At 38.5% G+C, this 26,723-nt stretch overlaps 1 protein-coding gene across 1 annotated transcript; it reads left to right on the top strand.

Annotated features, from left to right (window-relative positions):
- Positions 1-231: 231 nt before the first annotated feature.
- LOC137265835 (uncharacterized) lies at positions 232-25,827 on the top strand. The gene is made up of 10 exons (XM_067801331.1): positions 232-271; positions 1,150-1,298; positions 2,242-2,416; positions 4,069-4,101; positions 4,408-4,443; positions 5,018-5,162; positions 19,616-19,648; positions 23,596-23,665; positions 25,447-25,470; positions 25,696-25,827. The coding sequence occupies exons 1-10, from the start codon at positions 232-234 to the stop codon at positions 25,825-25,827; spliced, it is 837 nt and encodes a 278-aa protein (XP_067657432.1).
- Positions 25,828-26,723: the final 896 nt, after the last annotated feature.

The following is a 26,723-nucleotide window of genomic DNA, read 5'->3' as shown; positions in this document are numbered from 1 at the left end:
ACATTTATGATACGCAATGTGACCCATAGTAACTATCACTCAAACCTTTAAATATTGTGACCCAATAATTATTATTACTTAATCAACAATACAATTTACAGAAAATACACTCTCGTAACAACATTTCAGAACACACAGCAGATAACACTGTGAATTGTGTATTATGTGAAAAATGGCGACACGATGAAACCAGTTTTGAGAGGTTATTTTAAACACTTTAACTTTGAGATAATGGGCAGCATCAGCATAGTCATATTTGTCCCAGAGCAAGGTATGGATGCATTGCATACTCAAAGGAGGAAAGATATGATATCTTCCCCGTCAATGTTGTACCACTGTAGGCAGGCGAATGGGTTGCGCAGCATAGAGGAAATGACCAGTCTTCTTACATGCGAGCGAAGTAAGTAAAGTTTGGCAACGTACTTTCTTCGCTTCAGTTCGAAAAATATTTTTCAAGTCAAAATAAAATATCGCCACCATCAAAAGTATACACCTATTTGTTCACTTGGTTCTGCTCTCACATTCCCAACCCCATGTTGAACAATTACTCACGAGAAATATGTTTTATTCAACATTTTAAGCGCCACTCGTGGTATTCAGATCGTTCTTCGCCTCTATTACCCCTGCCTGCTTCTGGTTCAAAGGAGTAACGGAACAGGAGGGTATTATTCCACATGGAATACTTACAGTTACCTCCCCTGCTTCATTTGCCCATTACGCCCAAGGTGATTTTATGTAGAATAAATGTTAGAAATCTACTACAGCAGATGCCAGGTATCCATCACCTTACGGAGTATGCATCAAGGAACCCGGTCGCGCGGTAGAATAAGCCTTCAGCAACCCATGCTTGCCATAAAAGGCGACTATGTTTCTCGTAAGAGACGACTAACGGGATCAAGTGGTCAGGCTCGCTGACTTGGTTGACACATGTCATCGGTTCCCAGTTGCGCAGATGGATGCTCATGGTGTTGGTCACTGGATTGTCTGGTCCAGACTCGATTATTTACAGACCGCCACCATATAGCTGGAATATTGCTGACTGCGGTGGAAAACTGAACTCACTCACTCACTACATCAAGGAGACTCACTAGTTCATCTCCACATCAGTTGTGCGGTCAACATCTTTGTTCGTCTTTTCCAAACTTGCAGATGCCAACAACCAATCAGAGATGGTGACTTGTTGCATTGGCGACGATGCTAAGTTTCCCTGGACAGGTGACGTTCCTCCATTCATTGTCATCGAATGGTATTTTAACAATACACTGATTGCACAGACGTACCGTGGATCTTTGTCACAGGTATGTAAACATCTTGAAACACAATGATATTAATATCTAATTTTCCATATATCCCATGATTCATAATGATTGCCACGAAAAAAGGTTCCACCATATACACTGACTGACACATTTAGCAAAGGGGTAGTTGATTTCCTACGATCAAATTGAGTCACACTGGTTTCTGATTTCATGGCAGTTTTATGCAGACAGTAGTCACGAGTTGTCTGCACTAATCGGAATAATTAGACGCTAAATATAACTATTCTATTATATGTATTATCTGATTTACAGTTTTGATGGCACGACTAACGTTGAGTCATTATTGTAATGCAACGACAGAAACAAAATGCATTGGAATTTATCAACGGAAACAGCAGCCACGACATGTCATGATGTAATGTATTGTTTCCAAATATATAGGGTCAGGGGTAAATAGACGGCCAATGATGGAAGACTACATGACTTTGAGTATCGAATCCACTGCATGAATTTACAAAGCTGCTTCAGAGTGTGGAGACCTATGTTCCATCTACCTGCCACCATGTAAATATTGGATACACACCATTGATCGATGGCAATGGCATGTTTCCACACTGAAATATAGAGATACGACAACACAAAACCAGCCAGATAATAGAGACCAGAAATTTCTGGTCCGTTGACTTTAAGGAAGGAAAACAAGCTGTGGTTCAGGGACAAGTATTGGCGCCAAGGCTCCCATACATTTGGCCAAATTGGTAAATCGTGAGTGCGTAGGTGGGGTAGTGTGGCTCTACGCTGCTTTTAGCAATATTCCAGCAATATCACGGTGGGAATACCAGAAATGGGATTCAACCTTGTACCCATCGAATAAAGGTCTTCGGCGTGACGGCGTTGTAACCAAAGCCCCAAATCCAACCCCACCCTCCACCTTTGCAGACTTTTGCCTCCCTTCAAATGTCTTTCAGTTTTTCTTTTACAGGACACTTTGATAATCGAAAAAGACTACGAAGACCGTTTCCATCTGACTAGGACAGGCGACGCTGGATTTTACATAACGAATGCGAGGGAAAATGACACAGGGGAGTACAAATGCGTCGTCACCATGCAAGACACTGGTGAAGAGCGTGCACAGCAGAAGCCTTTGAAAGTTATAGGTAATTTCAGCACACGAATTTCTGAACGAAGTTTAAGAGTGAGTTGAGTCTAACAATGCAACAGTATATCATTCTTATTGCTATACACAGACCAATCAAACCGTACTGAAAACCAGGAGTAACTGTTAAGAACACATAAAGAACGCCAAAGCACTTACTTTGCTATTTCAACTTTTGAACTATAGATTGTAAAAGGGATAACCAGTGCCCGTGAAGAAACTGAAAGCTATATACGATACAATATCCAACTGTGGGACAAACATACTACGAAGAGTAGCTGTTAACTGGAGAATAGCACACAAGAAGATATGCATAAGATACGTGCCCCAAGTTTTGATGATGCCGCTTTCTGAGAAAAAAAACGAAGTAAATTTTGCACATTTAATTGGTGCTCGTTTTGTTGACGTTCATCAGCTAATGAAGAGTGGATTACTCGAGGGCATTTCATGATATGCTAGTTCCGTCGTTTTCAAATCCCTAATGGCAGTTAGTGAAACCACATAACATGAGCACAAAACTAACCCTACTTGTTAAAAACATATGGAAAGTGTGAAATAACTCAGAGGCTCGTTTTTGCAATCCCGAGTATTTAAATCGTTCATTGCACTTTGTGATTGTTTACAAATCTTGAAAAATATGTATCGATATATATATATATTCGACATATTTAGGTAATGTAGTTATATGTTGCTAAGAGTTTCATTTAACATTTAACATTATATCTACATGTAACTTATAAACCTTTAAACTTCGCAGGGAATATTCTATTTTGACCTTTCTTGGTGTCATTCATACTTTTTACAGTGTTCTGATTTTAATTTTCAACGGGTTTATGGCAGCAATAATGTACATGCATGATAACTGGCAGACATACAGTACACTGTGACGTTTGTACTGACAACACATCTCCCCACTTTGAGATAATTTTAAACTGATCTATGTACCTATACTGGAACTTATAAAAACTGATGTGAAACAAATCCTAGTTGCGATGTATCTCTCTCTCTCTCTCTCTCTCTCTCTCTCTCTCTCTCTCTGTGTGTGTGTGTGCCCGAGGTTACTGGTAATACTACTCCAGCATCTCTAGCATCGTTCAAGTAGATGCGTGTGTGTGTGTGTGTGTGTGTGTGTGTGTGTGTGTGTGTGTGTGTGTGTGTGTGTTTGCCCGAGGTTCCTGGTAATACTACTCCAGCATCTCTAGCATCGTTCAAGTCGATAGAGATAAAGGGTTTTGCTTCGAGCGGTGTATCTTTCTCCTGCTTACAGCAACGAAAGTGAAATTTACGATGGTCGTTTACGACATTACGATTCCTATACAGCGTATCTGCTGTGGCATGTAAGGATATATACACTGAAGTTCTTTTTACATTTAGCCTCAAGGTATTTCGTATAATGTGCACGATTGCTGATGAACGATTTTTAGCAGATACGACAGCATGACAGCAGGTGATATATCATCCCGAATATTTTGCTTTTAGATATCAGTATGCAGCTTTTCGCGTAATTCTTTCACATGTACAGCACTGGAAACGTTACGTTGTATTATTTTATTGGATTTCAGTGACGTCACTGGCACAATTCGCATTCAAGAGAGTCATTATCAGCACTGGATTTGTATCAGATTTTATTCATGCTTCTTATGCGCTTTTTAGATTGTGCTACGTCGACGAGGAGTTCTACTTCAGGTACACTGTTACATCATCATCATCATCATCATCATCATTACTCAGTAGTAGTTTTAACACCGCAATCACCAAACGATTCTGAACATTTATCATATCTCGTTTATCTCATTTATCAAATACCAATCCTTTTGGACACACACATAAGTTCGCTGTGTAGAGGTAAGTGCGGAAAGGTAAACATCGGAGAATCCGATGATATATGATTGGAATCACACATTGGCTATGATTAGAATTCTTGACTGAGTACCAGTGCTCATGGGCTTTACTCCATGGACTGTTCAGTTTCACCGATTACTGATGTTTCAGGTGACGACACGACAACACCCAGGTCCACTCCGGCACGTAAGTTGTCATGTGCATCTGCCTGCTCCTTGACACATGGCTACCTAACCCATTTACGTCAAAAGAAGTGGTTTCCTATTGAACAGATTCCGAGCTAATTCACACTAACTAAACTCCACACTTTAGGGGAAACAGACGGAAGCATGTTCCTTCATATTGTCATGGCCAGCTGAATCATCAATATTAGTTTGTTAGATATAATGTCTAAAACAATCTCCGAATCAACAACACATGTTTTGATGACGTAATCGCCTGGCGATCGCGGGACAATACGAGTCAATCTCTCGAACTACTCATTAGTCATTACTGTTAGTTCTTGCGAAGTTATATACATATATTAATTGAACTTGCAACTACAATATACACACAAGACGTATGTGTAACGGGTAATACTCTTGGCTAAGGAACATATTAACATGAATACGATCTCGGAACTGTGGTACCATTACTGTGTCGTCGACGATGACGACCTGACTATTACAATAATCAACATATTCAACATATGGTTTTGTCTCCATATTCATCTGTAAATCTTCCAGCAGCTCAAGTAACTGTCTCTTCATACTTGTTGCAGATATCGTGAGCGATGTGGCCATAGCAATGGGAGTTCTTATACCTTGTGCAGTTATTGTCCTTGTATTTGGAGTTTGGATATATCGGAAACGCAAAGGGAGGTTATCCACCAATACTCGTCATCCATTTCCGAGTAGGTTCTTATGGTATGTCCTTGAGTAGGCTGTCAAAGTTCTTTACAAAACTTTCTGAAAGCTTTCGCAATTTACATGAAAGTTTGACTGATTTACGTTGTTGGTAATCCAGTCCAGTGACTTTTGACCCAGTGACTGACAAGGTAAACTCTTTACTTTAAGTCGAGCGTATGCAGCATCGATTACCTTGGTAAGATTATTTTGAAAGTGACATTTGGCCCCTTGGTGAGAATATTTACTTTTTCTCAAAGTATATTTTTTTTCTATGTTTTTGAGGTTTTTATATAAATGAATGAAAACATGTTTTTAAGCATCATGGCACAAAATACATATCGGATTTCCCAAATATGACATATGTTGCATTCGACCACTTTCTAAATGGCACTATGTAATCAAATTTAGAGCGGTGTTTAAAAATCTGACTCATGGCTGCAAAAGACATTCGTCCGTGGGGGAGATTAGCTACTGTTGACCAAAATATATGGGGTTGTTTAATGTTTGGTAGGTTGCAAATGAATGAATGAATGAATGAATGTTTATTAGTATAAAGAGAAAGACGTTCAATCGTTTGGACTAAATTTCAAGTATATTAGTAAATAAATGGAAAATAATTGGTCCATGGACGAGAATACTTACTTTTTCTCAAATAAGTGCTTTTCAATGTTTGGGGGTTGACCTAAAGTACGTTAATAAGCATCATGTTGCCAAATTATGTGGTTTGACTTATTTGGATAATTTAAAGTGATACTGTTTAAGGTATAGCGCCATACCAGGAACCATGGAGTCTTTCACCATCCCTTCAGCCGCGGGCGATTGTAGAAACAATTTAGCCGGATTTTAAAAGAACAAAAATGCTACTTAGGAGGACAATCATTTTTCGATACTTTAACCCTGTTTGAGGATACAGCCACCAACAATCGCAGATGCTAATTTATACTACCATGCTTGAAATACCATTTATCTATTTACAAAACATTTAATCAGAAATCTATCTAAAAAATTTATTTCCTTTAAACTTTCAATCATTAAATGACAATTAACAGTATGACAAAGACCATTAACGACATTGAAATATTTGATGTATACAGGCTCACGTAGCAGAAAATGACGTCATCGAACACCTGTGTGACCTCATTCTCACAGCTCTTGCTCTGACCTCTTGCGTTTCCCATAATGTCATGATAGGTTTTTCCGTGCATGTTTTGATATGTTTCCTTGCTCAAATAGATGTTTAGATTATCGGTTATCCAATGTGTTTAGAAATTGATTTGTGAGTTTGCTTCGAACGGGATTTCCAAAACATGATCAGATATGCTGTTTTACCCAGGAATGCACAGGGTGTTGTGCTATAATTCAGTAGAATAGGGCATGATTCCTGGTGTTGCTGCAATCCGATAGCCTAGATGTTGGTAACAACGTTCCGGCATATGCTCATCGCCAATGCAATGATATGACATGTTTTACTAATTAAACCAAATACATACATTTTAATACAGGGGTGATAACTCTAGCTGTTGCCATTGGAACGGTTCGCTTGCCACAATGAAAAACAGGTGCAGTTGTGTCGATCAGGGTTGGCAATCAAATTATGAAGTTTCCACTGAGCGGAAGTGTGACCTTGAAGCAAAGTAAAGTATTCCTTTTATTGACACCAAACGTGTCCATGCCAGGCAGGGAGTTTGTAAAACGTGGCTGCGAAATGCTCTGTGACGCCACTAGTGTGACGCAACAGGTTTATGCCTCGCTGTCCGTTATTGAGGTACAGGTAACGGTGCTGTTGGTGAGCTGTGAGAGGCAGGAACTCCTTGTAAACTCCTCACTCTGAATCTCTATGTCTCGGGAAGCTCAGTGCCTGAACTGTGGTGGTAACGTTCGGAGGAATTTCTAAACTGTTCAAACGAATTTGGTTGACAATATGTACTATTTGACAACCAGTAATTGAATATAGAGCAGACTTTATGGATAACAACCTCTTTATTCGTAAGAAACATTCCAGTTAAGAAACATTTGTACTCCACTCCACAAGTTAACCACTTGCTAAATGCTTCATAACTGCTGTTTTTCGCATTGAAATATCTGTTGTACACGGCCCCATATAGAGAATGATAATGACGTCATCGAAGAGCAGTGTAGCTGTGTGACCTCATGTTCATTTTCTCCAATGACCTTGGAGAACTCTTTGTTGGTGACTCATCTGACTGACACCCCCGCGGGAAACGGGTTTGGAGTGACTCACACTGACTAGGGATCAGTGACCGTGTACCCTGTTGGGTGACTCATCTGGTGTCACTAAATTTGACTTAAATCTGAGTTTTTACTCAAACTTGAGAAAATACATTTCACAGAATGAGCTGAAATGTCATAAAATTCAAACTATAGGAGAAAATTTGAGTTTGGTGGATCGCTTACTTAAGGAGTTTGAGCTTTTATATTTAAAAATGCAGTTCAGTTTAAAATTCAGCTGTTTCAAATTGTGAACCTCAAGCTGAGATTTGAGTAAAACCTTGTTTGTTTCAAGAAATCGGGGTCTGGTGTGACTCACATTGACTGAGGGGTTAATGACCGCGGACCCCATGGGAACGTATCTGGAGTGACAACACTTTCTTCCGTCAACTTGTCTTTAGCCTGTTGAACGATTTGGTGGGTGGGAGATGTGAGTGCAAACGTGTCCATCTTGACCCCTTGTTTCTCGTAATAGATGACATAATCATTCATGTTAGTAAAGTAATTGGGATATCCCTTGGCCTGCAAATAGTAATATTTGGTCCATTTCTTAGGGTCGTCCAGATAGCGTCTCCCGGGTCTCTGATTTTCTTGTTCCAGTTGAACACTGACTCTGACTTTGCAGATGAATTGTCACTGTCAGTGGTCCACGGCTAAATGAAGCTAGATTACCCTTGTGGCCCTTCATATAGATGTCCGATAAACTCCTTTTTGTATTCTAAAAGGAGCAAAGCGAGGTTTCGATCCACGGGGCGCTGTGTTATGGGCCCAGTTCCATGCCTTACTTGCACTTGCCTTTTGTTAGGACTTTTATATCAACAATTGACAACCAAGGACTACCAGATAGTCACAAATACACACAGTACAGCACACACTTGTACCCATGACTATCCCACATCCATAGATTGTCCCAGCGGACCATCTCTTTCTGTATTACTCCTAACGGGGCCAAATACAAACAGTTCGACGACCATTTTTCATGCTCGATCAAAGGATCATCGTCTACAACCCAGTTCTTGAGAACGACACCACATTGATCACTAGGGTCTCCTCTGAGCATGTTCTCAAATCCTGCCCGTGCCATTTGACTAGGACGCTGTTTCAACTGCATATGCCAAGACTGGAGAATTCAGCCATCCTTGGAACCGTGTTTGCGGTTTGAGAGGGATACTGTCTATACATAGGTACCCATCATCACAAGGATATTCTATCTCTAGTCCCAGCAATGTCATGGCTTGTATCTCTCTACATTCCTCCAGTCTTTGATAGCAGAGGATGTAAGCTTGGGGTCTTCGCCGGGGAAGGGTATCTAATAAAGCTTTGACACGGTCAAAGGAGGTTTGAGATTTTTCAAAATCTCTTCCTTCATGAAGATGGCAAGGACTTCAAACTGAACTAGTTTGACGACCACCTCTTCTACATGCTGTATAGCTTGCACTAGGCCTGAGTGATTCTTCCTCGAGATATCGCGATGAACTGCTTCAACAGGCAGAGAGACCTGGATGTCGTCTGTATATTCAAAGATGAAACCAGTTGATGTATCAGTATTCCATTTATGCACCTGATCTACGAACACACGCATGACCATGAGGTTAGCTCAAGATAATTACCTTCTGTGAAATGAGGTCACACAGGTGTTTGATAACGTCATTTTCTGCTATTTGAACCTGTATACAACAAATATTTATAACTTATGATGGAAAAATGTAAAACAGAGGCCCCTCACGTTTTAACAAGTGTTATTGAGTGTACCTAGTAGGACCTCCTCAAATCTGGACTGATACCCCTTGTACGTGTAACCAATATCGGGTTTTATTTAATGTGGTGTATTAATACATATTTGAGTGTTCCATTTCTTCAGTATCAGATCAAAATGTAAGATCTAACGACAGCTTTGTGATCGGAATATGTGATCAGAAGTGTGTCACAGATTTGTTGAGTGCTGCCTTGGCAGCAAGATCAGCCACTGTGTTACCAGAAATGCTAATGTGGCTGATTAACCATATAATTCAAGAATTTCAATTTAGAGTGGATGATTACAAGATCAGTTTTAATAGCCTAAAGACAGAAAAGATAAGCAGAACAGATTATATATGGTGTTTATGTTTATGGTGTCTAGGGATATATTTAAACATGTAGTGAGCCAACAAAATTTGAAAATAAACCAAGCAACATTTAGAAAAAAAAGAATAACATAAACTAAGAAAAGGGTCTTGAAGTGAGGCGAATAGACAAACAAGTCAAAATGGCAGAAAACATACAACATGTCAATGTTCACAAGTATATATCAACATCCATGCTATAAAATGCTTGTTGTGTGAAGGACTCTCCCCTTGGAACTGTCTGTTTTCAATTAAATACGGTATGTATATTCAGATTCACTGCAGACTTGACACGAGACCGCATGCGATCAGTTTTGCGTGTCATGTAGCACATGTGTGTGCAGAGTGAAATGACGAATCTGAATCCTATGGCTTGTCATTGAATGTTTCTCATAATGGATTTATAAATATTAAGGAAACGTTTGAATTACAGGAATAAGAGCTCATATCATATTCCGGAAAATCGTCTGCTGCTTAAATGTGTTTCAAAAGGAACGCAGAGAAGGAAATGGCGACAAGTAACTGGCATCACATCCTTAAACGTTGCATGTATATCGTCGATGTGATGGCTAAGCCAACAAGTGTTTGTCCAAACTGGGATATCCCATTCTAAATATAACACGTATGCTAGTAATACATCTACATCGATTTGCTTCAACTACTTTCGGGACCTGTTTGCTGAAAACCCGAATGGCTGAAGCGACAGTCCACCGTTCGATGTGACTTGCAAACACCTGATGATGTATTTGATTCACCAGTTAGAAGTATAGAAGAAATAGGCCCCAGTATTACCATCCTCAAGGCGAACGAAGCGTTTGGGGATGATTTCTTAATTGGTGAAGTATATAAGTATATACCTCAAATTGTGGAAAGGTCAATGCTTGTTCTATTCAGTTTTCAAAAGCGTTCGATTCCGCCAGCAGAAAAAAACAAACATTTATTCAAAAACAACGGACTAGGTTACAAAATGGATACAATGTTGCGATGTGTGTACCAAAACGTTAAAGCATGTGTGCGTACATCGAATAAGGTATACACAGAAGTATTTGAATGTTGTCTACGGACACGGCAAGGTTGTTTCTTTAGTTCATTTCTGTTCTCACTTTTCATTAATGAATTGTGTCGATGAAATCACGTCCACTTGTACATTGGTGTTCCGTTATTCCCTGACATACTCGAGCTGTTTCTTCTTTCATTTGCTGATGAAGTTGTTCTGCTTTCTGATACGGTAATTGGACTACAAAACAGCAAATCAATATTTTAGAGAATTACTGCGAAGCATGGAGTCTCCAAGTACATTTAAACGAGACAAGTATTTTTTTCTATTTAAACATGGGGGCTTGCAAGATCGGACCTATACACTTCCTCCAATAGAAGTTTCATCATCATACAGATACCTTGCTATTTACGAGAAATCTCACTTGACAGGCATTATAAACAATCTGACTCTTAAATGTAAGAAGGCTCTAAAACCGTTCAGCGTAACTTGTTTAAGTTTAAGTTTGAAAATCCCTCATATAAACTATGTTTTACAATCTTGGACACTAAAATCCCAGCAATTCTATTGTATGGTTGTGTGGTATGGGGTATTTAACGATTTGATATCATTGAAAAGATCAGATGCAAGCTTGCAAATCGTTTTCTGGGTGTCCGCAGATGAGTGATACTGTACTAGGTGAATGCGAAATAAACCCATTCTATATCCTGGCACTGACACGTTCTGTCATTTATTGGTTGAAAGCCATCTCAGTGTGTCCTCGCCGCTCTTCCTTAAAAGTCTGTACGGTGCAGTTGTATTTGCTTGCAAATCCTAGACAGGCATAAATAAACATAACTGGGCTATGTGAATTAGAAATACATTGGGAAGTATCACTTCTAAATGCCCCTCAAAGACTAGAAATACATTGTCCCAACTTGGTCTTGGACATTGTGATGCTGTATAGGTCGGACAGGGGATGCTGCAGCATTTTTACCCATTGTTCAACAACGATGTAAGGATATTTTCCAGCAAGAGTGGACAAGAAACACTCAAATGTTCATATTCGTATTCTTAGTTTAAACAACACATTATGTGTGAAAATTGTTTAACAGTTGTAAGTGTAAGGAAATTAAGAGTGTCGTTATCGCAGTTTAGATATGGTTAGTATGATTTAATGTATTTTAGAACAATTTCTCACATTACTGAGAACCGGTTTTGCAAATGGTGTGACAGGGATCTTACTGAAGATGAAAAGCATGTCCTTCTCATCTGTCCACTGTATGAAGATCTAAAATGTGTTATATACCATCTAAGTATACGTCAACAGAAAATGTATGCTCCTTCAGAATACTGCTACATTTTACACCATGTACAGTTAAAACGCAAACGCGCTTATACCACTCACAGATTGTAACTGTTTTCTCACCTGTACTACAGACCTCTGACCGACAGTTCAGAAATAAAGAAGAAGAATCGAATGTTGTAATTTTATATCCTACATTTTTAATATATCTTATGTTTTTTTTTCAGAACATCATGATCAGTTACTATGTTGTGATTTTCTGAAAATGTTCGAGATGTGTATTTAAGTGAACTGAGACTGAAATAACACCCTATCTTTATACATATATTTGGCTCGTTTTCTCAGTAGGTGTGCTCTAATCCTCATAATGTGTCGATCTGTCATTGTCTCTACAATCCAATGTTAATTGCTATATTATCGAAACGGACCCGACGTCGACCTTTGTTCTTCACTCATCCGTGAGTTTCGGACCAAAGTTCGAGGGTCCTGAGCCCTAACCTATACTACGCACTCGTAATTCAAGACAACATGCCATGTGTATGACGTAATTAAACGTTTAGTTAGACCAGTACACTTTCACTTCATCGTTGTTTATGTAGGATCTCACAGTATAATTTCTCATAAAAAAATAGTCATGTTACAAATTGAAACATAAAGAGGACGCAATCCGATTGATATGACACGGTAAAATATTTGAATGCGTGTGGTGGTGCAAATTATCACACCTTAGCTGTACCTAACCATGAAAGTCGTTTAGAGGAAATGACATTTTTCTAGCCCCGTTTTACGCGAACCATTATGTTCGAGATATTATTACTGTCATTATACTGTCACGTATTTTTAATCATGTACTTGCCATTTGAAGAAAAATCAGCAAGTAAAAATATTTTCACCCATGCTCGAGATTTGTAATATTGCTCTACATTAGCCAAATTAGGTAAAAGTGTATCATGAGACTTAAGAACATATTTCCATTCATCCACAACCTCCCAAACTTGGGAAAACATGTATTTGGAATAAAGTAAAAGTTTTAAAGATATTTTTCATTAACGATCTCAGTAAGATTAATTTGACTTTTTGTCAGGATACTTATAAATATACATTCATTCATATACAACCTCCAAAACACGTATTTTGAGTAAACGTTTTTATATATCGCTATAAATTAGCCAAATTTAATAGTAATGAGTTGAATTTTGTGTCATGATACTGATAAACATACTTTCATTCATTTACAACCTCAATAAAATAAAAAAGAAAAGAAAACATAATAATAATAAAAAAAAAACCGGAAAAACATGTAATTTGGGTATAGAGGTGGGTTTTTTCTTCGTTTTTTTTTATCCTTAGCATATATTCATAACAACTGTTTTTGTTTAATGTTGCCAATTCCTTGTCAGAAAATGGGAACAGAGCGTTAAGGGTATCGTTTATGCGTTTTTATCTTTTTTACCGTCTGAATGGATTTAAAAGTCGAATGTCTGACTACCCGATCCCGTTAGTCACCTCGTACAACAAGCCTGGGTTTGCTGAAGACCAGTTCTTCATCAGATCTTTAAGTTTAACATCACTTTTGAGAACCTGCTTGTGGGTGTTGACTGCCACTTCTGAGGTTTCTGAATTTTCTTAATTAGACCATTCTACAATTTGATAAGCAGTAGTCTTGGGTCATAGCATTTCAACTTCAGACTTCAGATGCAACATGCACGTGAATGTGTGTCCAAGCAATACCCTTCATATTTTTTAACAGTTGTTTGAGTTTGGCGAGCTGACTCCTAAGCCACAAGGTTATAGTTACATCTCAATTCAAGTCATCATCTCCATTCTAGTCTGTATATAAGAGTCGTTGGTAAGGGTCTTACCTAGTGTAGAATGAAATAATGAATATGTATTACTTCTAGTCCATGATAGTTTGTCCTTTTGTCTGTTGTAGCAGATATACAAAGCATCGTTTACAAGTACTATTCATTCTTGACAACTGCTTTGATGTGATTGCGTTGGGTCACTGTGTGCGTTGGGTCACACACATGACTACCAACTTGTGCTAAATGTCCAGAAAATAATCACCCTTCCAAAACATGGTTTTAAGTATCGGTTTTAAGTATCAACAACAGTCAAAACACACCAAAGGGAGACAACTTAGGCATGCCGCGAAAACACTATTACCGACGATACGGAATCTTACCAGTAATAATTATCACCTAATCGGTAATAATACAAATTACAGAAAGTTCACTCTCATAACAATACCTGAGTTTTGGTGTTAAGCTGATTATTCAGTATTAGATATTTATAGGATATTAAACGAGCCTCCTCTTTCATATCAAGTTTATGTCCCGGACACAGTTTGGAATAAGTGGGTATTATTTAGGCTTGGTAATTACTAAGAAAAACTGGAATAACCCGAAAATACAAACATTTGCTAGGATGCATGGATTAGAAATTTCATAAAGAAAATACATATTGTATATCAATGCCATAAAAAGCTGTTGGTCAAAATATTTTGTTTTTTTTAAACATATGACTTGTTCTTTTCCAAGTGATGTTTGCCCAGATAAAAACGATGTAAAGTTGCCGATATTCCTGATAATCTGAACCAGTTGAATGTTAAAGATTGTTAACTGTGTGAACACTGTAGCAATGTTGACAATGTCAAACATTATATTTTCATTGCGCTCATGTTTGACCTCTGTTATCCTATCTGCATTTAATTTTGATTGTTTACGGGATATATAGTCACCGCCTCGTCCGTTTTTTCCGTATATCCGTCCGTAATAGTCTGGTTTCCGGAGTTTAAAAGTGTTTAATATTTCAGCAAAATTGTAGATATATATATTACTCTTTAAAAGGGTGCCTTTTGCTTTTCACAGATACATATGGCATATTTACAACCCTTTCATTTCTGAAAGTTACTTCTATTTGCGTTGATTATTTTGTAGTTTCGTGCGCTGTAAATGTGTGTATAATTACCTTCTCAAGACGATCTTCGAAACATATGTAACTGTAACCGGACTATATCCATAAACATTCTCATGACAATACGTGAAACATGATCTGTACTTGTAATGAGAGGTGATAAAAATATATATAGCACGATGTGTGAAACGTGATTTGCAGATGTAGACTGATGTCATGTAAATGTGTACCTTCACATGAAACAAGATCTGTAGATATAGACAGAGGTCATATGAAGATATACCTTCACATGACAATATGTGAAACAAGACCTGTAGATGTTGACAGAGGTCACATATGTATATCAGACAGAGGTCATGTAAATGTATATCTTCACATGACGATATGTGAAACATGAACAGTAGATATAGACAGCGGTCATATGAATATGTACCTTCACGTCACGATATGAGAAATGTGAACTGAAGATGTAGAGAGAGGTCAAATATCTATCTTCACATTACGATATGTGAAACATGATCTGAAGATTTAAAGAGAGGTCATATAAATATGTACCTGCATATGACGATATGTGAAACATGACCTGCAGATGTAGAAAGAGGTCACATAACTATGTACCTTCACATTACCTTCACATGTGAAACATGTTCGGAAAATAGTAGATCGAGGTCATACATGTTTAAACCTCCACATGGCACTGACAGACTCCAAAATTAAAATAGCCATGGTAACATATGAATTTTGGCAAAAGATTAGAAACAATGTGCCGATATTTTCATTTGTTCTCGATCATTTTGATAGTTTCTTCATTTTCACACACATATTTTAATAGCACTAGTGACAGCTGCTTTGGTAGTGATCTGTTTTTGTTTAAACTATTGTTTAGTTGAAGAATGCCCCCCACCCCCTACCCCCGCCCCAAGTTTCCAGGCAAGTATTGTTTGCCGACATCATTAAACGTATTATTTTTGTAATTTTTGACAAACTTTAACTAACTCACCAACGGTTAAAGGGATGATGTGAATACAACCTGAGACCAAGTAAGAAAAAAACACTTTCAGTCCCCAAGTTCCGTAGCCTGACGATCTACCTTCAGTTTTTTGTAATACTGTTTTTATGTTGTATTTGCACTCTCCAAATTTGAACTCCTATCCTTGAGATACACGCTCGTCTTAATTCTTTGGAATATTGAATGGTTTTACTGTTCTTGGCTATCATTTGTTTTTCAAATTCGTGTATTTATCATGAATTTATAACAATTTTGTAATCATGATATCGCAAAAGAACTGCCGCTGTGATTATAAACTCATTCATTCGCTTATTTAGTTGAACCAAAGAGCACTACTTTAAATATCTTACACAGTCTCCTCTCAAATCCATATTATCATTGAATGCATTGTTATCGCCTTTGTACAAAAATGCAACTGACTTACATTGGTCTATAAGTACACAGAAGCTATTCCTTAAGATACTGTTAAAATCATTTTCAAATGTAATTTTCATATGCCTGTATATAGTTTTCGTGGGTGTCTACATAGCGAATATTGGATCACACTGGTTATTAGTGCTTTTCGAATCAGTGGTTATTAGTGACACTGCGATGTAATATTATGAACCACATCTTTTCATATAGTCAGTCACAGACACCGAATCACATTATTTTCACTACAACTTAGCCCTCCCTGCAATGCTGAAGCACTAAAGGAAGCATCCTAGATTTTCTCCCAGGTGACACTGGGGCTCCTTTTCAATTGAAATGGGTTTGTCAACAGTACATATACTTCCCGCCAAACGTTTAGACTCGCTAATGTAACTATAGCGACTTACATCGGGCAACTGTTGCTATCTAAATATTGCAAACTATTCCATACTATTTACTAGGTACAGTTTACACATGAATTGACGTATCGTAAAACAAATTCAAAACGTTGAAAAGATTTTTGTTATAAGTTCAATGGGTGATAAAAGTCAGTAAAAGTTGGCGAATTCCTAGCTATAATTATATCAAATAGTGAGTCTAATAAGTGATGGAAGAACATATTCAGGGACTACGCGTTACTCTACTTATGGTGATGTTGGTGTTATATTTAGAGTTAATCAGTACACTGTAATCTGTTAGATCTATAATGACGTAAGTTGGAATAAGATTAGCTATTGAAAGATCCTCTAGTCGCATATGACAGTGGCAATGTTGTTTAAAACAGCCGTTGTAAACTACATAACAAGAAATGGTAATAAAAGAACTTGTTTGTAGCTGTTGTTATGTTTTCGACACGACTGTTAGTAAGTGGTTGAGAAAGTGAGCATTGTTTAATGCCGATTTTAGCAATATTCAACAATATCACTGCTGGTGACACCAGATATGACCTTCACAAACTCTACCCATGTGGGGAATCGAACTAGGGTCTTCAGTCGTTAGGCTACCCCGCCGCCCGTTGCTAGTACGACCACTTCAGTGAAAGTAATTATATTATCCTGGGTGATCTCAACTGAGATACAAGCAGAGATAACCTAACCACACGTGATACATCACTCCCGGACGCAGTAAAACAACATTTGATAAATGCTGTGTCCGCAGTACGCACTCGAGGACCAGGTTTTGCCCACAGGAACAAAGACAATTTGCATAGGTCACTTATTGACCACACATTGATACCATTACATTTGAAAAGGTCAGTAATAGCATGTGTTGTACATCTGACCACGTAACTTGACGAAGTGTAGTAAAGTAAATATAAACATTCTGCACAAAATGGACAAAGGCATACAATGAGCACATTGCCCGAGTTGGACCTTTGTTTGAAAGATATTAGCTCCCCAGCAGGTAGTGTATCTCCCAGGAGTGTGAAAAGATATAACTCACCTATCACTAATGCCCTGCTTGTGTCTGTGGATGTACCATTCCCATTTCTTCCTTCAACTCCCATCTGAATCCCTACTGGAAGGAAAACGGTTTGCATAATGTCCATTATGAAATGAGGACTGCGAGGCGACTCTGGTCTGCTGATGGTAAGCCTAGGGAGTGTAATTCTACAACATATGGTCAGTATAAAACTGCTAAGAGCGAGTTCAGACGTTTACAGAGGATCGCAAAAATAAAATATACAAAGAGGTGCGAACTGAATTAGCACAATCCTGTGAAGCAAATGTTAACATTTTTTACAAAACTGTGAAAAAACAAAGCCTCAGAAGTGATCAGTGACTAAGCTCTACCTCAGGCAGTGACGCAGCGCTAAGACTCGGTACGTCTTAACGATCATTTCAAAACTCACATGGCGACAGACTAAAGACTGTCAAGGATAATAACGATAACCAAACTAAGTCTGATAGAAAATTGTTCAAAACTGTAGTCTCATTATCTGTGTAAGAATAAAGGTCCATGTCCAGATAACATGAAAGTTAGTGAATATTTGGTGTTTGCAGTTAAGAGCCTTCTTGAAAAACTTACTATTCTATTCAAAATGACTCTCGAAACCGGATATCTAATAAAGAGCTATAATCTTGGAATCTCTATATATAAAGGCAGAAATAAGATAAAATGTATGTGGAAATCATACGTAGATAGGTAGAATGGTGCAAGATACATTGTCCATTTTTCTAAAGAAAATTCGGACTTCATAAAGAATATGGAGCTGATTTCCTTTGATGGTATTTGGCATGCTGGTGTCTTTGTAAAACTACATGACCTCGGCATAAAGGGGAATCCTCTATATCAAAGTTACAACAATAGATCTGCGTATGTAACATACTGTGATGCAATGTCAAATAGTCATCCTATTGAACAAGGGGTAGGACAAGGACAAGTGCTGTCCTCGTGGCTCTTTCTTGTCTATGTCAATGATTTGATCCGTGCACTTAAGAGAAAAGGTTTTGTTGAACATGGACTCAAAATTCCAGTTATCATGTTAGCCGATGATACCACACTAGTCAGCGCCACACCGGTACAGAAAGGGCTACAAGTTCCTCTTGGCATTGTTACACAGATCGAATATGATTGGACATTAACGTACAATGCCACCAAAAATCACGCTCCGGTATTTAGTAGACTGATTCCATTCAGGTTCCATTTGTACAAAGTTCCCATACAAACATCCTACAAGGGGAATAATTCTGAACTCAGAACTATCTTCTACAACTATGGTAATGCTATGTTGCTCGTCCAAATCAGTAGGATTAAATAGCTATGATCTCCATCCCATTATATGTGTTAAAATATGGCACCGAATGATTCTCTTGCGTAGCTTCTAGGCATGTGAGTTGCTCAGCGGCATACGCGCTAGAGATGAGAATGTCCCAATTGTGGCAGGCATGCCTTTGATTATGACAGACATGAGCCTCTAAACTGTGAGTATTATATGACTGAACGAAATGAGTTCTTCTCCACCCTGACTGACAAACTGGATGTTGGCAGGCATGTTAAAATTGAACTTTGGATGAAAATGATAATGCTTACACTACTTTGGGGTACGCCTCAAACAGTACCGGAAATTTTCATACCACCTGGGAAAGTGTGTCATCATTATTTTGTAAATATCTACTTCGTCTTAGGAATGTATTAGACCATCCTCTCTTTTCTGTGCAGCAACAGGTGGCATTTGTATACATATGTGATGTAGCTATTTACACTCATATTTATATCCATGTATACATTAACACCATGTATTTGCTCTGAGTAACAACAGGGATATTGTAAAATCTGGAGGAGAGAAATCATTCATTCATTCATTCACTGGTGGTGACAGGTGGGCTTCACAAGCTGTACCTATGCTGGGAATCGAACCCGGGTAGCGTATAGATACAGTCTTCAAGACTTCACACATCTTCAATCCCTGTGAAAAGTTATAGTATGCATTGTATTACCTCCATGAAATAACATCTAATTATACACACAGTCTTTAACATTGTTGTTTCTGGTATTAACAGTTTCATCCTTCTGTTGCAGCTCCAGACTGCCAGCGAAGAAGGAGAGCAATGGGTACGTAAACATGTTGTGAACTGAAAGTTAAGCGAAAAGTGTCACACCATTTCAGTATGGGACTTACGATAACCAGAAAACTGGATGGACCTTCTGTTGTATAAAAAGATGTGTCTTTGATTTGGAAGAGTGGATCATGTTTTGTCGCTTGGTGGAACTGTTTTCGGTTTTCCTCAAAAAGAGTAAAAAGGATCAAACGATACACTCTGTTTCCTTTTGTTTATATTGCAACTATGTTTAACAGAATGTTAACGCAGTTTTAACATTTGAAATAAAGTATGCGTTAAGATGCAGTTATTGCACACTCAGTGTGAGCGAGTGGGTAATTCTTTTAAGCCTCACCCGTAATATTCGGCTACATTGTGACTAAACCAAGTAATAGATTTAAACTTGAATAAATCTAAATTACATAAAAACTGTAAACGAAGGACAAGAAAACAATTACAGTACCACAGAAATATTCTGGATCTAGTAATTAAATCTTAAACATTTTAAGTATAGAAATCAAATATTATCAAATCAGTTTTGTCAAATCAAATTTGACAAAGCAGTGAAGCAAGTGCAACTTTCTAGTTTTCTCTACAGTGCGAACAGAGGAAAAGAATTCGTTCTAAATCACATTGTAAATCGACCAATTGACTTGCTCTTCTGATGACATTGGACGTTACATTGAGCACAGTGATAATGCAATGTATTATAGCTGTGTAAAGGTGAATATGGTTAGGCAGGCAAATGCTTGATTGTGGACTTTCCTAAAACCTCCTCCCAAGAACTTAGTAATTAAATGCTCTTAACATAGGAAGTACAATTCTATTTTAGAAAATTACCAAACATGGCACAGGATACAGGATACAGGACAAATCGTTCAGAAGTCTTGTGTATGCATTACATAAAGGTCCATTGTAATGCTTCTTATAATCAGTTGGATCGCGAGCAAGTGATCATCAATATCCGTAATCGACTAAGAATTTCTCAGACGTTTTTATGTCTGTTTTAGATTCGATGGCATATTGCCGTTGCGGTAAGTATGAAATTGTTGTATATATATATTTATCATTTATATATCATTTGCCAAACTCATTAGTATATCAGAGAAGCTTACTACACGTAACAGAAGCATGGCAAAAGGAAGAATTGAAACATTGGATGCCAAGTAAATGTGAGATTATTGTGGGGATGTTGACCGTGGGGAATAAGTGAATAGGATAATAAGAGAAAATCCAGTGGGGAATAATTGGAAGTGAAAATCTAACTCAAGACAAGACGGGGGATAAACGTAAACGTGTCCATAAAAAGAATGTTTCCAGTTGTAGTAATATCACGCAGTTTTTGATATACTTTCGAATGCGCAATGAAAAAATGAATCTGGAAATACATTTGTTACAAAATTGCTGATAGTCATGCCCAACTTGGCACAGATTGAAACTTTTATTTGCAGATGAGGCTGAACCTGAATCCGGTACGTACAACAGTGAAATACATGTGGTAACATTTTGTGGATGGTATACAATGTGCACGTAAGGCCAGAACAGAAACGTTACTGCCCAACTGTGCCAAGTAAAGCATGTGCTGAACACAATACACTACATATGAACATATACCTCTGCATTGTTAGCAGTATTGACAAACCTTATGGATAACAACTTCTTTAGTTAGTGAGCGCGACGTTTCGATACACATTCTTGTACCGTTATCGGGTATTATGACTTATTGTACTCTCCAGCTCCTAAAGTAAAACTTAAAGAAGTTACCCTTGTAGCTACACTTAGGGGATTCTTACATAACTGTGACTTGATCGAAACAGTTCTTCTAATGTTTTAAAGATTATTGAAATATCCCTTATTGATTTTCATCAAGCGTTAATCCACCCTGTCGCGGCAAAGTGACATTAAACTCCACTCTTTCTGAAACTCCGAAGGCATCACCTTAAATTAACAGTCTGAAAACAGCGCCACGACAAAAATCCAGAATACATCCTTTCTGCATGACACAGTGGTATACTCATCTGTTTATCTAGATAAGAACAAAGATCTCGCTGTCCACTCCTATGATTTTCCGATGATCTCATTTGATTTTTTTAGACTGTTCCTGCTGAACATCTGTTGATGTGTGTCACATGGTGCAGACACGAAGCTGCACAGCTCTGGTATCTCTGTGATGATGGTCCCGTCTTGTATCCATCAAGACCTGATGTAGATTTCTGATACACTTATCCGATTTGAATAACCGCTAGTGACACATGCTAAACAATCTTTTCACAGTTATAAGTATCAGTTACCCACTCTCAGTAAGGAGCGTATACTACGATTCCAGTTCCTTTCTCAGCCTTGTCGTATTAAGACAGCCGGCGTTGCGTTTTGCGCTAGAGGTACTTCCAGGCCGCAATTCGGGGAGCTAACCATGATTTTATACCTCACAGCTCTACTTTAAGTCTGTGATTTTTAGATCTTTGAATTTACATTTATGGATTTTCAAATTTATGTTATGTTTTAATTTCCAGACGTGGTATCTGCCCACATAACAACGTTTACCAAACGAAGTAGGTGGTTAGAAGATACTACTTAAAGACTTGATTTTTTATAAGTTATTGCCACGGTCCAACCTGCACCAGTTGTTATCAAAGTTAAGATATCATTATACCAGCATTTGTCCAGCACCAGTATTCAGCTCAGCTCAGCTCTTCAAAGGCGCCTTGTTTCTCCCACGATCACTGGATGGCAAACCCTAACGCCACATCGTATTATCAATCTGAGAAGCAGACACCTCTTGCAGCCACTAGGCGCACCGTATTCACATGACTTTCCTATCCTTAGTTACTCATTCACGGCTGGGTGGACTTGGACACATACTCACAGTTACTGTACCGCAACTAGATGCACGTATTCCTTTGGCCACCATGTATATTCTTTATTCCTCCAGGGGAAGCTACAAGGGAAGTAAGTTATAACAGCTTTACATTACATCAGCATGCAAAATTATACTAACTTGTAAACGGTGATTACAATATTCCTTTTCGAGGACAGTTATTTTTTTAACTGAAGTAAGCCTTTCTTTACTACTTCAGGAAGTGTGTGTTCAATGTCCGGATTTGGCACGGGAGGATGACAGGACAGTAAACAGCGTACTAATTCCACATCAGGCTTCTGATGTAGAGTTGCACTGATCTCAACAGAACATCTGTCAACAATGTTGCACCAGAGGCTGGCTCTCTGATTTTCTGTCTCTGGGTACACAGTGTGTACCAGTAAGTCTGTGTAACTGTTCCTGCACAGGCTTCACACACTCTGGAGGTTTCCTGGCCTCCACATAGCGCACATTTGGATCACAAAGACTGCAGCTTCCTTCATACCTGCGACTCTCTTCGCCGGTACCCACGCTTTTTGGGGGAGATAACGGGATGAATCTGTTGGAGGTGTCTCTCTGGGTCGGTTTCTATTCGTTTTTTCCACATGTCGAGCTCTCTTCCTTTAAAATCATCTTTTACAATCCTCTTCCAGGTCAGTCTATTAGGAAATGTTCCATGGCTACTGACAATGTTAAGGATACTTGTGAGGTTGTATTTCTCTGCAATCAGTTTGATATATAGGACAAAGCCAAGAGGGCTTTTTGTATACTTGTACATAGGCAAAGCCAGTCTTGTTGATAAGATGCGCCTGGGGAGGAAGTCTGTTTTTGCCTTTACAAAGGTTTCCAAGGAACAGCAGCTTTCGTTTTTCTATTTCAGACTCCAGTGAGCAATGCACTGCAGATATCTGTTCTCGTAGAGTGAAGTAGGCCTTGTGCAATCTTGAGGGCTGCTGTCTGGGAGCGTTCCAATCTCAACATTTGTGTTTGGTTAGGTTGCTGCACAGTTCACACTGAAAAAGGAATTCCACGGACACAAACAGATTTAAAGATTTTAGAGCTGATTAAAGGGTTTAATCCTCTGACATGTTGCCTGTTTTAAGCACTGACATTGTTGTTGATCTCATCTTCCAGCAGGCATATAACTTAATAGAGGAGCTGACTGGTCCAAAGGTTAGAACTCTGGTTTGTGATGGAGAAAATGTAAATCGCCACTGTCTACTGCATGATTCGCACATAAATGTAGATACCATGTCTTGTAGATGGGATTTGACTGGTGATATCAGGGTTATATCATCTGCCTGGGTTGGAGCTGTTACACTGATGTCCATTATGATTGATCCTTTCCCACTCTTTAGGAGGTTTCTCAAAAGTTCATCTATATACAGTAGATATAGTTTGGCAGATAAAACGCTTCCTTGGCGGACTCCTCTATGAAGCTGGAACCAGTCAGATTTCTCGTTATTTGCTAGGACACAACTTTTCATGTTCCGATGGAGCTTCAGCAAGAGACTGGGCTGGTATTTAGTGTCAGAGGCCTTAGAACTATCCAGAAAGGCTACGTGTGCGGAGTCCGAGCGCTCTGAATAATGGTGTGCAGTTTCCTGTACTACAAACGATGTGTGAATCATTGGCATGCCTTCCTGGAATCCAAACTGCTGTTTGAACGGAAAGCTGTCTGATTCAGTTATTCGTGGAAGTCTTTAGAGATGACAAGTTAAAAAAAGCTTATATATCGCTTGCAGGAGAGTGATACCCCTGTAAAAGTCTGGATCCATTCTAGATTTATCTCCCCTTTTGTAAATCTTCACTATTACTCCATTCTTCCACGCCTTTCGGGTGTAGCCCGTTTGCAAGATAAGGTTAAAAAGCACCGAGAGACATTTGGATAAGTATTCACCGCCATACCTTAAGTGTCATAGGTAACTCCATCCTCTCCAGCAGCCTTGTTGTTTTTAAGGGATCGGGATAACTGAGCTATCTCCGCTTAGGGTGGTGTAAACAATGTCTGACAGATTCTTTTCTGTCGTCTTTTCTGACGTATATCTTCGACTTCTTTTACTATATTTAGCTTGAAAGGTTTCACAGAAGTGTGGCTCTGACTTGTCCATTACGACGTTTTAAAGGTGATCTGCGAGGGCGTTGCATTACGAACATGCTTATTCCGCTGTTCTGCACACATTGAACAAGACATGTCTGAGAGCGTCTAGATCATCTACCTTCGATTTGTGGCTTCGCTGTAGTACACAGGGATGTGTACTGTACACGAGGGGTTGTGATAACACTGAAAGAGTCTGCACACAAAGTTCTCCCCAGGGGTTTTACACCTGGTGGGCTCGATACCGGCACCTCCATATCTATCATCGCTTGACAATGGTATTTACGACAGAAGGAACGGGTGGCAGGGTAATAATCTCCATATTGTTAACAAAATTGTATTTTAATTACGGCTTACTGGATGGTAAAACATACACCTGTTGGCAAGGGAAGACTTGACGAAGGGATGCACTTGAGAATAAAGGCAGGTGCGAACACAGCTCACTAACTTCATCTTTGATTTAACTGGTTTATGGATGGACACCTTTGCTAATTGACTGCAGCTGCGCTTGACATGCTTGGCCAGAACAGTATTCAGTATGAACAGCTACTTGAACATGCATGACTTTCCTTCTTTAAGAATAATTTGTGAAAAATATTTTTAGAATGTGTTACGAAATACATACACTGTAATAATATCATGCAAATTTCAAAATATTTAAGCAAAGAATCAAGCTTTTAATGCTTCACATTTCATTTACTTTGGAATGCAAAATAAAACTACTCATATTATGAAAGTTAACTCAACAAGTGCTTGCTAAATGGATGAACCATTTGGAAAATGATATGAAATATCCGTAGAATACCTCACAATCAAGCTTGCTTGATATAGCTTTGCTCAATCTATCTTTTTTTAGGTGAAGAACAGCCCCCTGCATCCGGTAAGTGTGATAGGTTATATGTTATATGTATTATTACAGCTTTATGTTAATGTCCGAGGAGATTCAGAATATGTTTGGGTGAAAATATCATTTCAGTATTAAGGTATTGGTCACAACGAATAAAGTCTTGAACGACAATGGTTTACGCACATGTTATTGCTCAGCTGGATGATATCTGAATTGTTTAGGTATATGTTACTTTTATTTTTGTGCATAATCTGGCAGATTCTCCGGGACATGTTCACCCTGCTGCCGTTGCTGTCCCTGTTGTCATTGGTGTCATCTGTGTCGTCATTGTTGTTGTGGTCATCAAGAGAAAAGGCTTTCCAGCGACTGGAATACAGCATGGAGTGTTAAGAGCTAAACATTTAACAGGTTTACTTAGCCCGTGGTATCATTCGAACAACCGTTATCTGGCCATGATGTTAGTGTCGTCTTAGTTACATTACCCGTGGTTGGAATATCTCCAGTTGACTAATATATATCTTGTATCAGACTAATGTAGTCATCTGATATCTGATAAACATTTGAAGTATTCTGAAATATTTACTGGTGTGTGAGTCAGTCAGTCAGTCAGTCAGTCAGTCTGTCAGTGAGTGCGTGAGTCAGAATTACAACCATATCGAGACTTTACAAGATATGAAGACATCAGCAATGAATTTAGATCACAAAACAAACTGTTAACGATGATAACATTGCTTGCTCTTCATTATTCACAGTGGAATCAAGGGGCGAACTACCGGAACTAAAGAAACTGGAGGATGAAATCAAGTCACCAGGTAGGTTCTCGTTTCGTTCAGGTCTTCGCCTAAAGTAGTTTGTAATGGCTTGTGCTCAGTACATCTATCCTATCTGTTCAAGACTTATCTCCCTTTGACAGTACTCGTAACAATGTTACACGACGAATAGAATCATCTGATATTCTATGTAGGGGTAAAACATTACTGAAACGTCCTATTGATCAGTAGTGTTGGGTACTTACAGGTTTCCGTGTGTTTCAGTTTTAAGAATATTAGCAAAATACACATGTAAAAGGTGCAAACATTTTGTTAAAGCATGATTTCGGTATAATTCATGCTAATGATAAATTCTGGTGCTGAAGAAAACCAGGTGTTTTGTAATCATTTTCAGAATTGATATATGATATCTTGCATTATTTTTTCTGTAATAGTTGCAGAGGAAAATGGAATGGGATCCCAAATCCTGATGAAGGATACAGAAGCTTAACCAGGTAGTTATTCGCTTCTTTCAGA

This window comes from Haliotis asinina, chromosome 1, assembly GCF_037392515.1.
Source record: "Haliotis asinina isolate JCU_RB_2024 chromosome 1, JCU_Hal_asi_v2, whole genome shotgun sequence".
NCBI classification, from domain to species: Eukaryota; Metazoa; Mollusca; class Gastropoda; order Lepetellida; family Haliotidae; genus Haliotis; species Haliotis asinina.
This window is presented reverse-complemented; position numbering and strand designations above follow the sequence as displayed.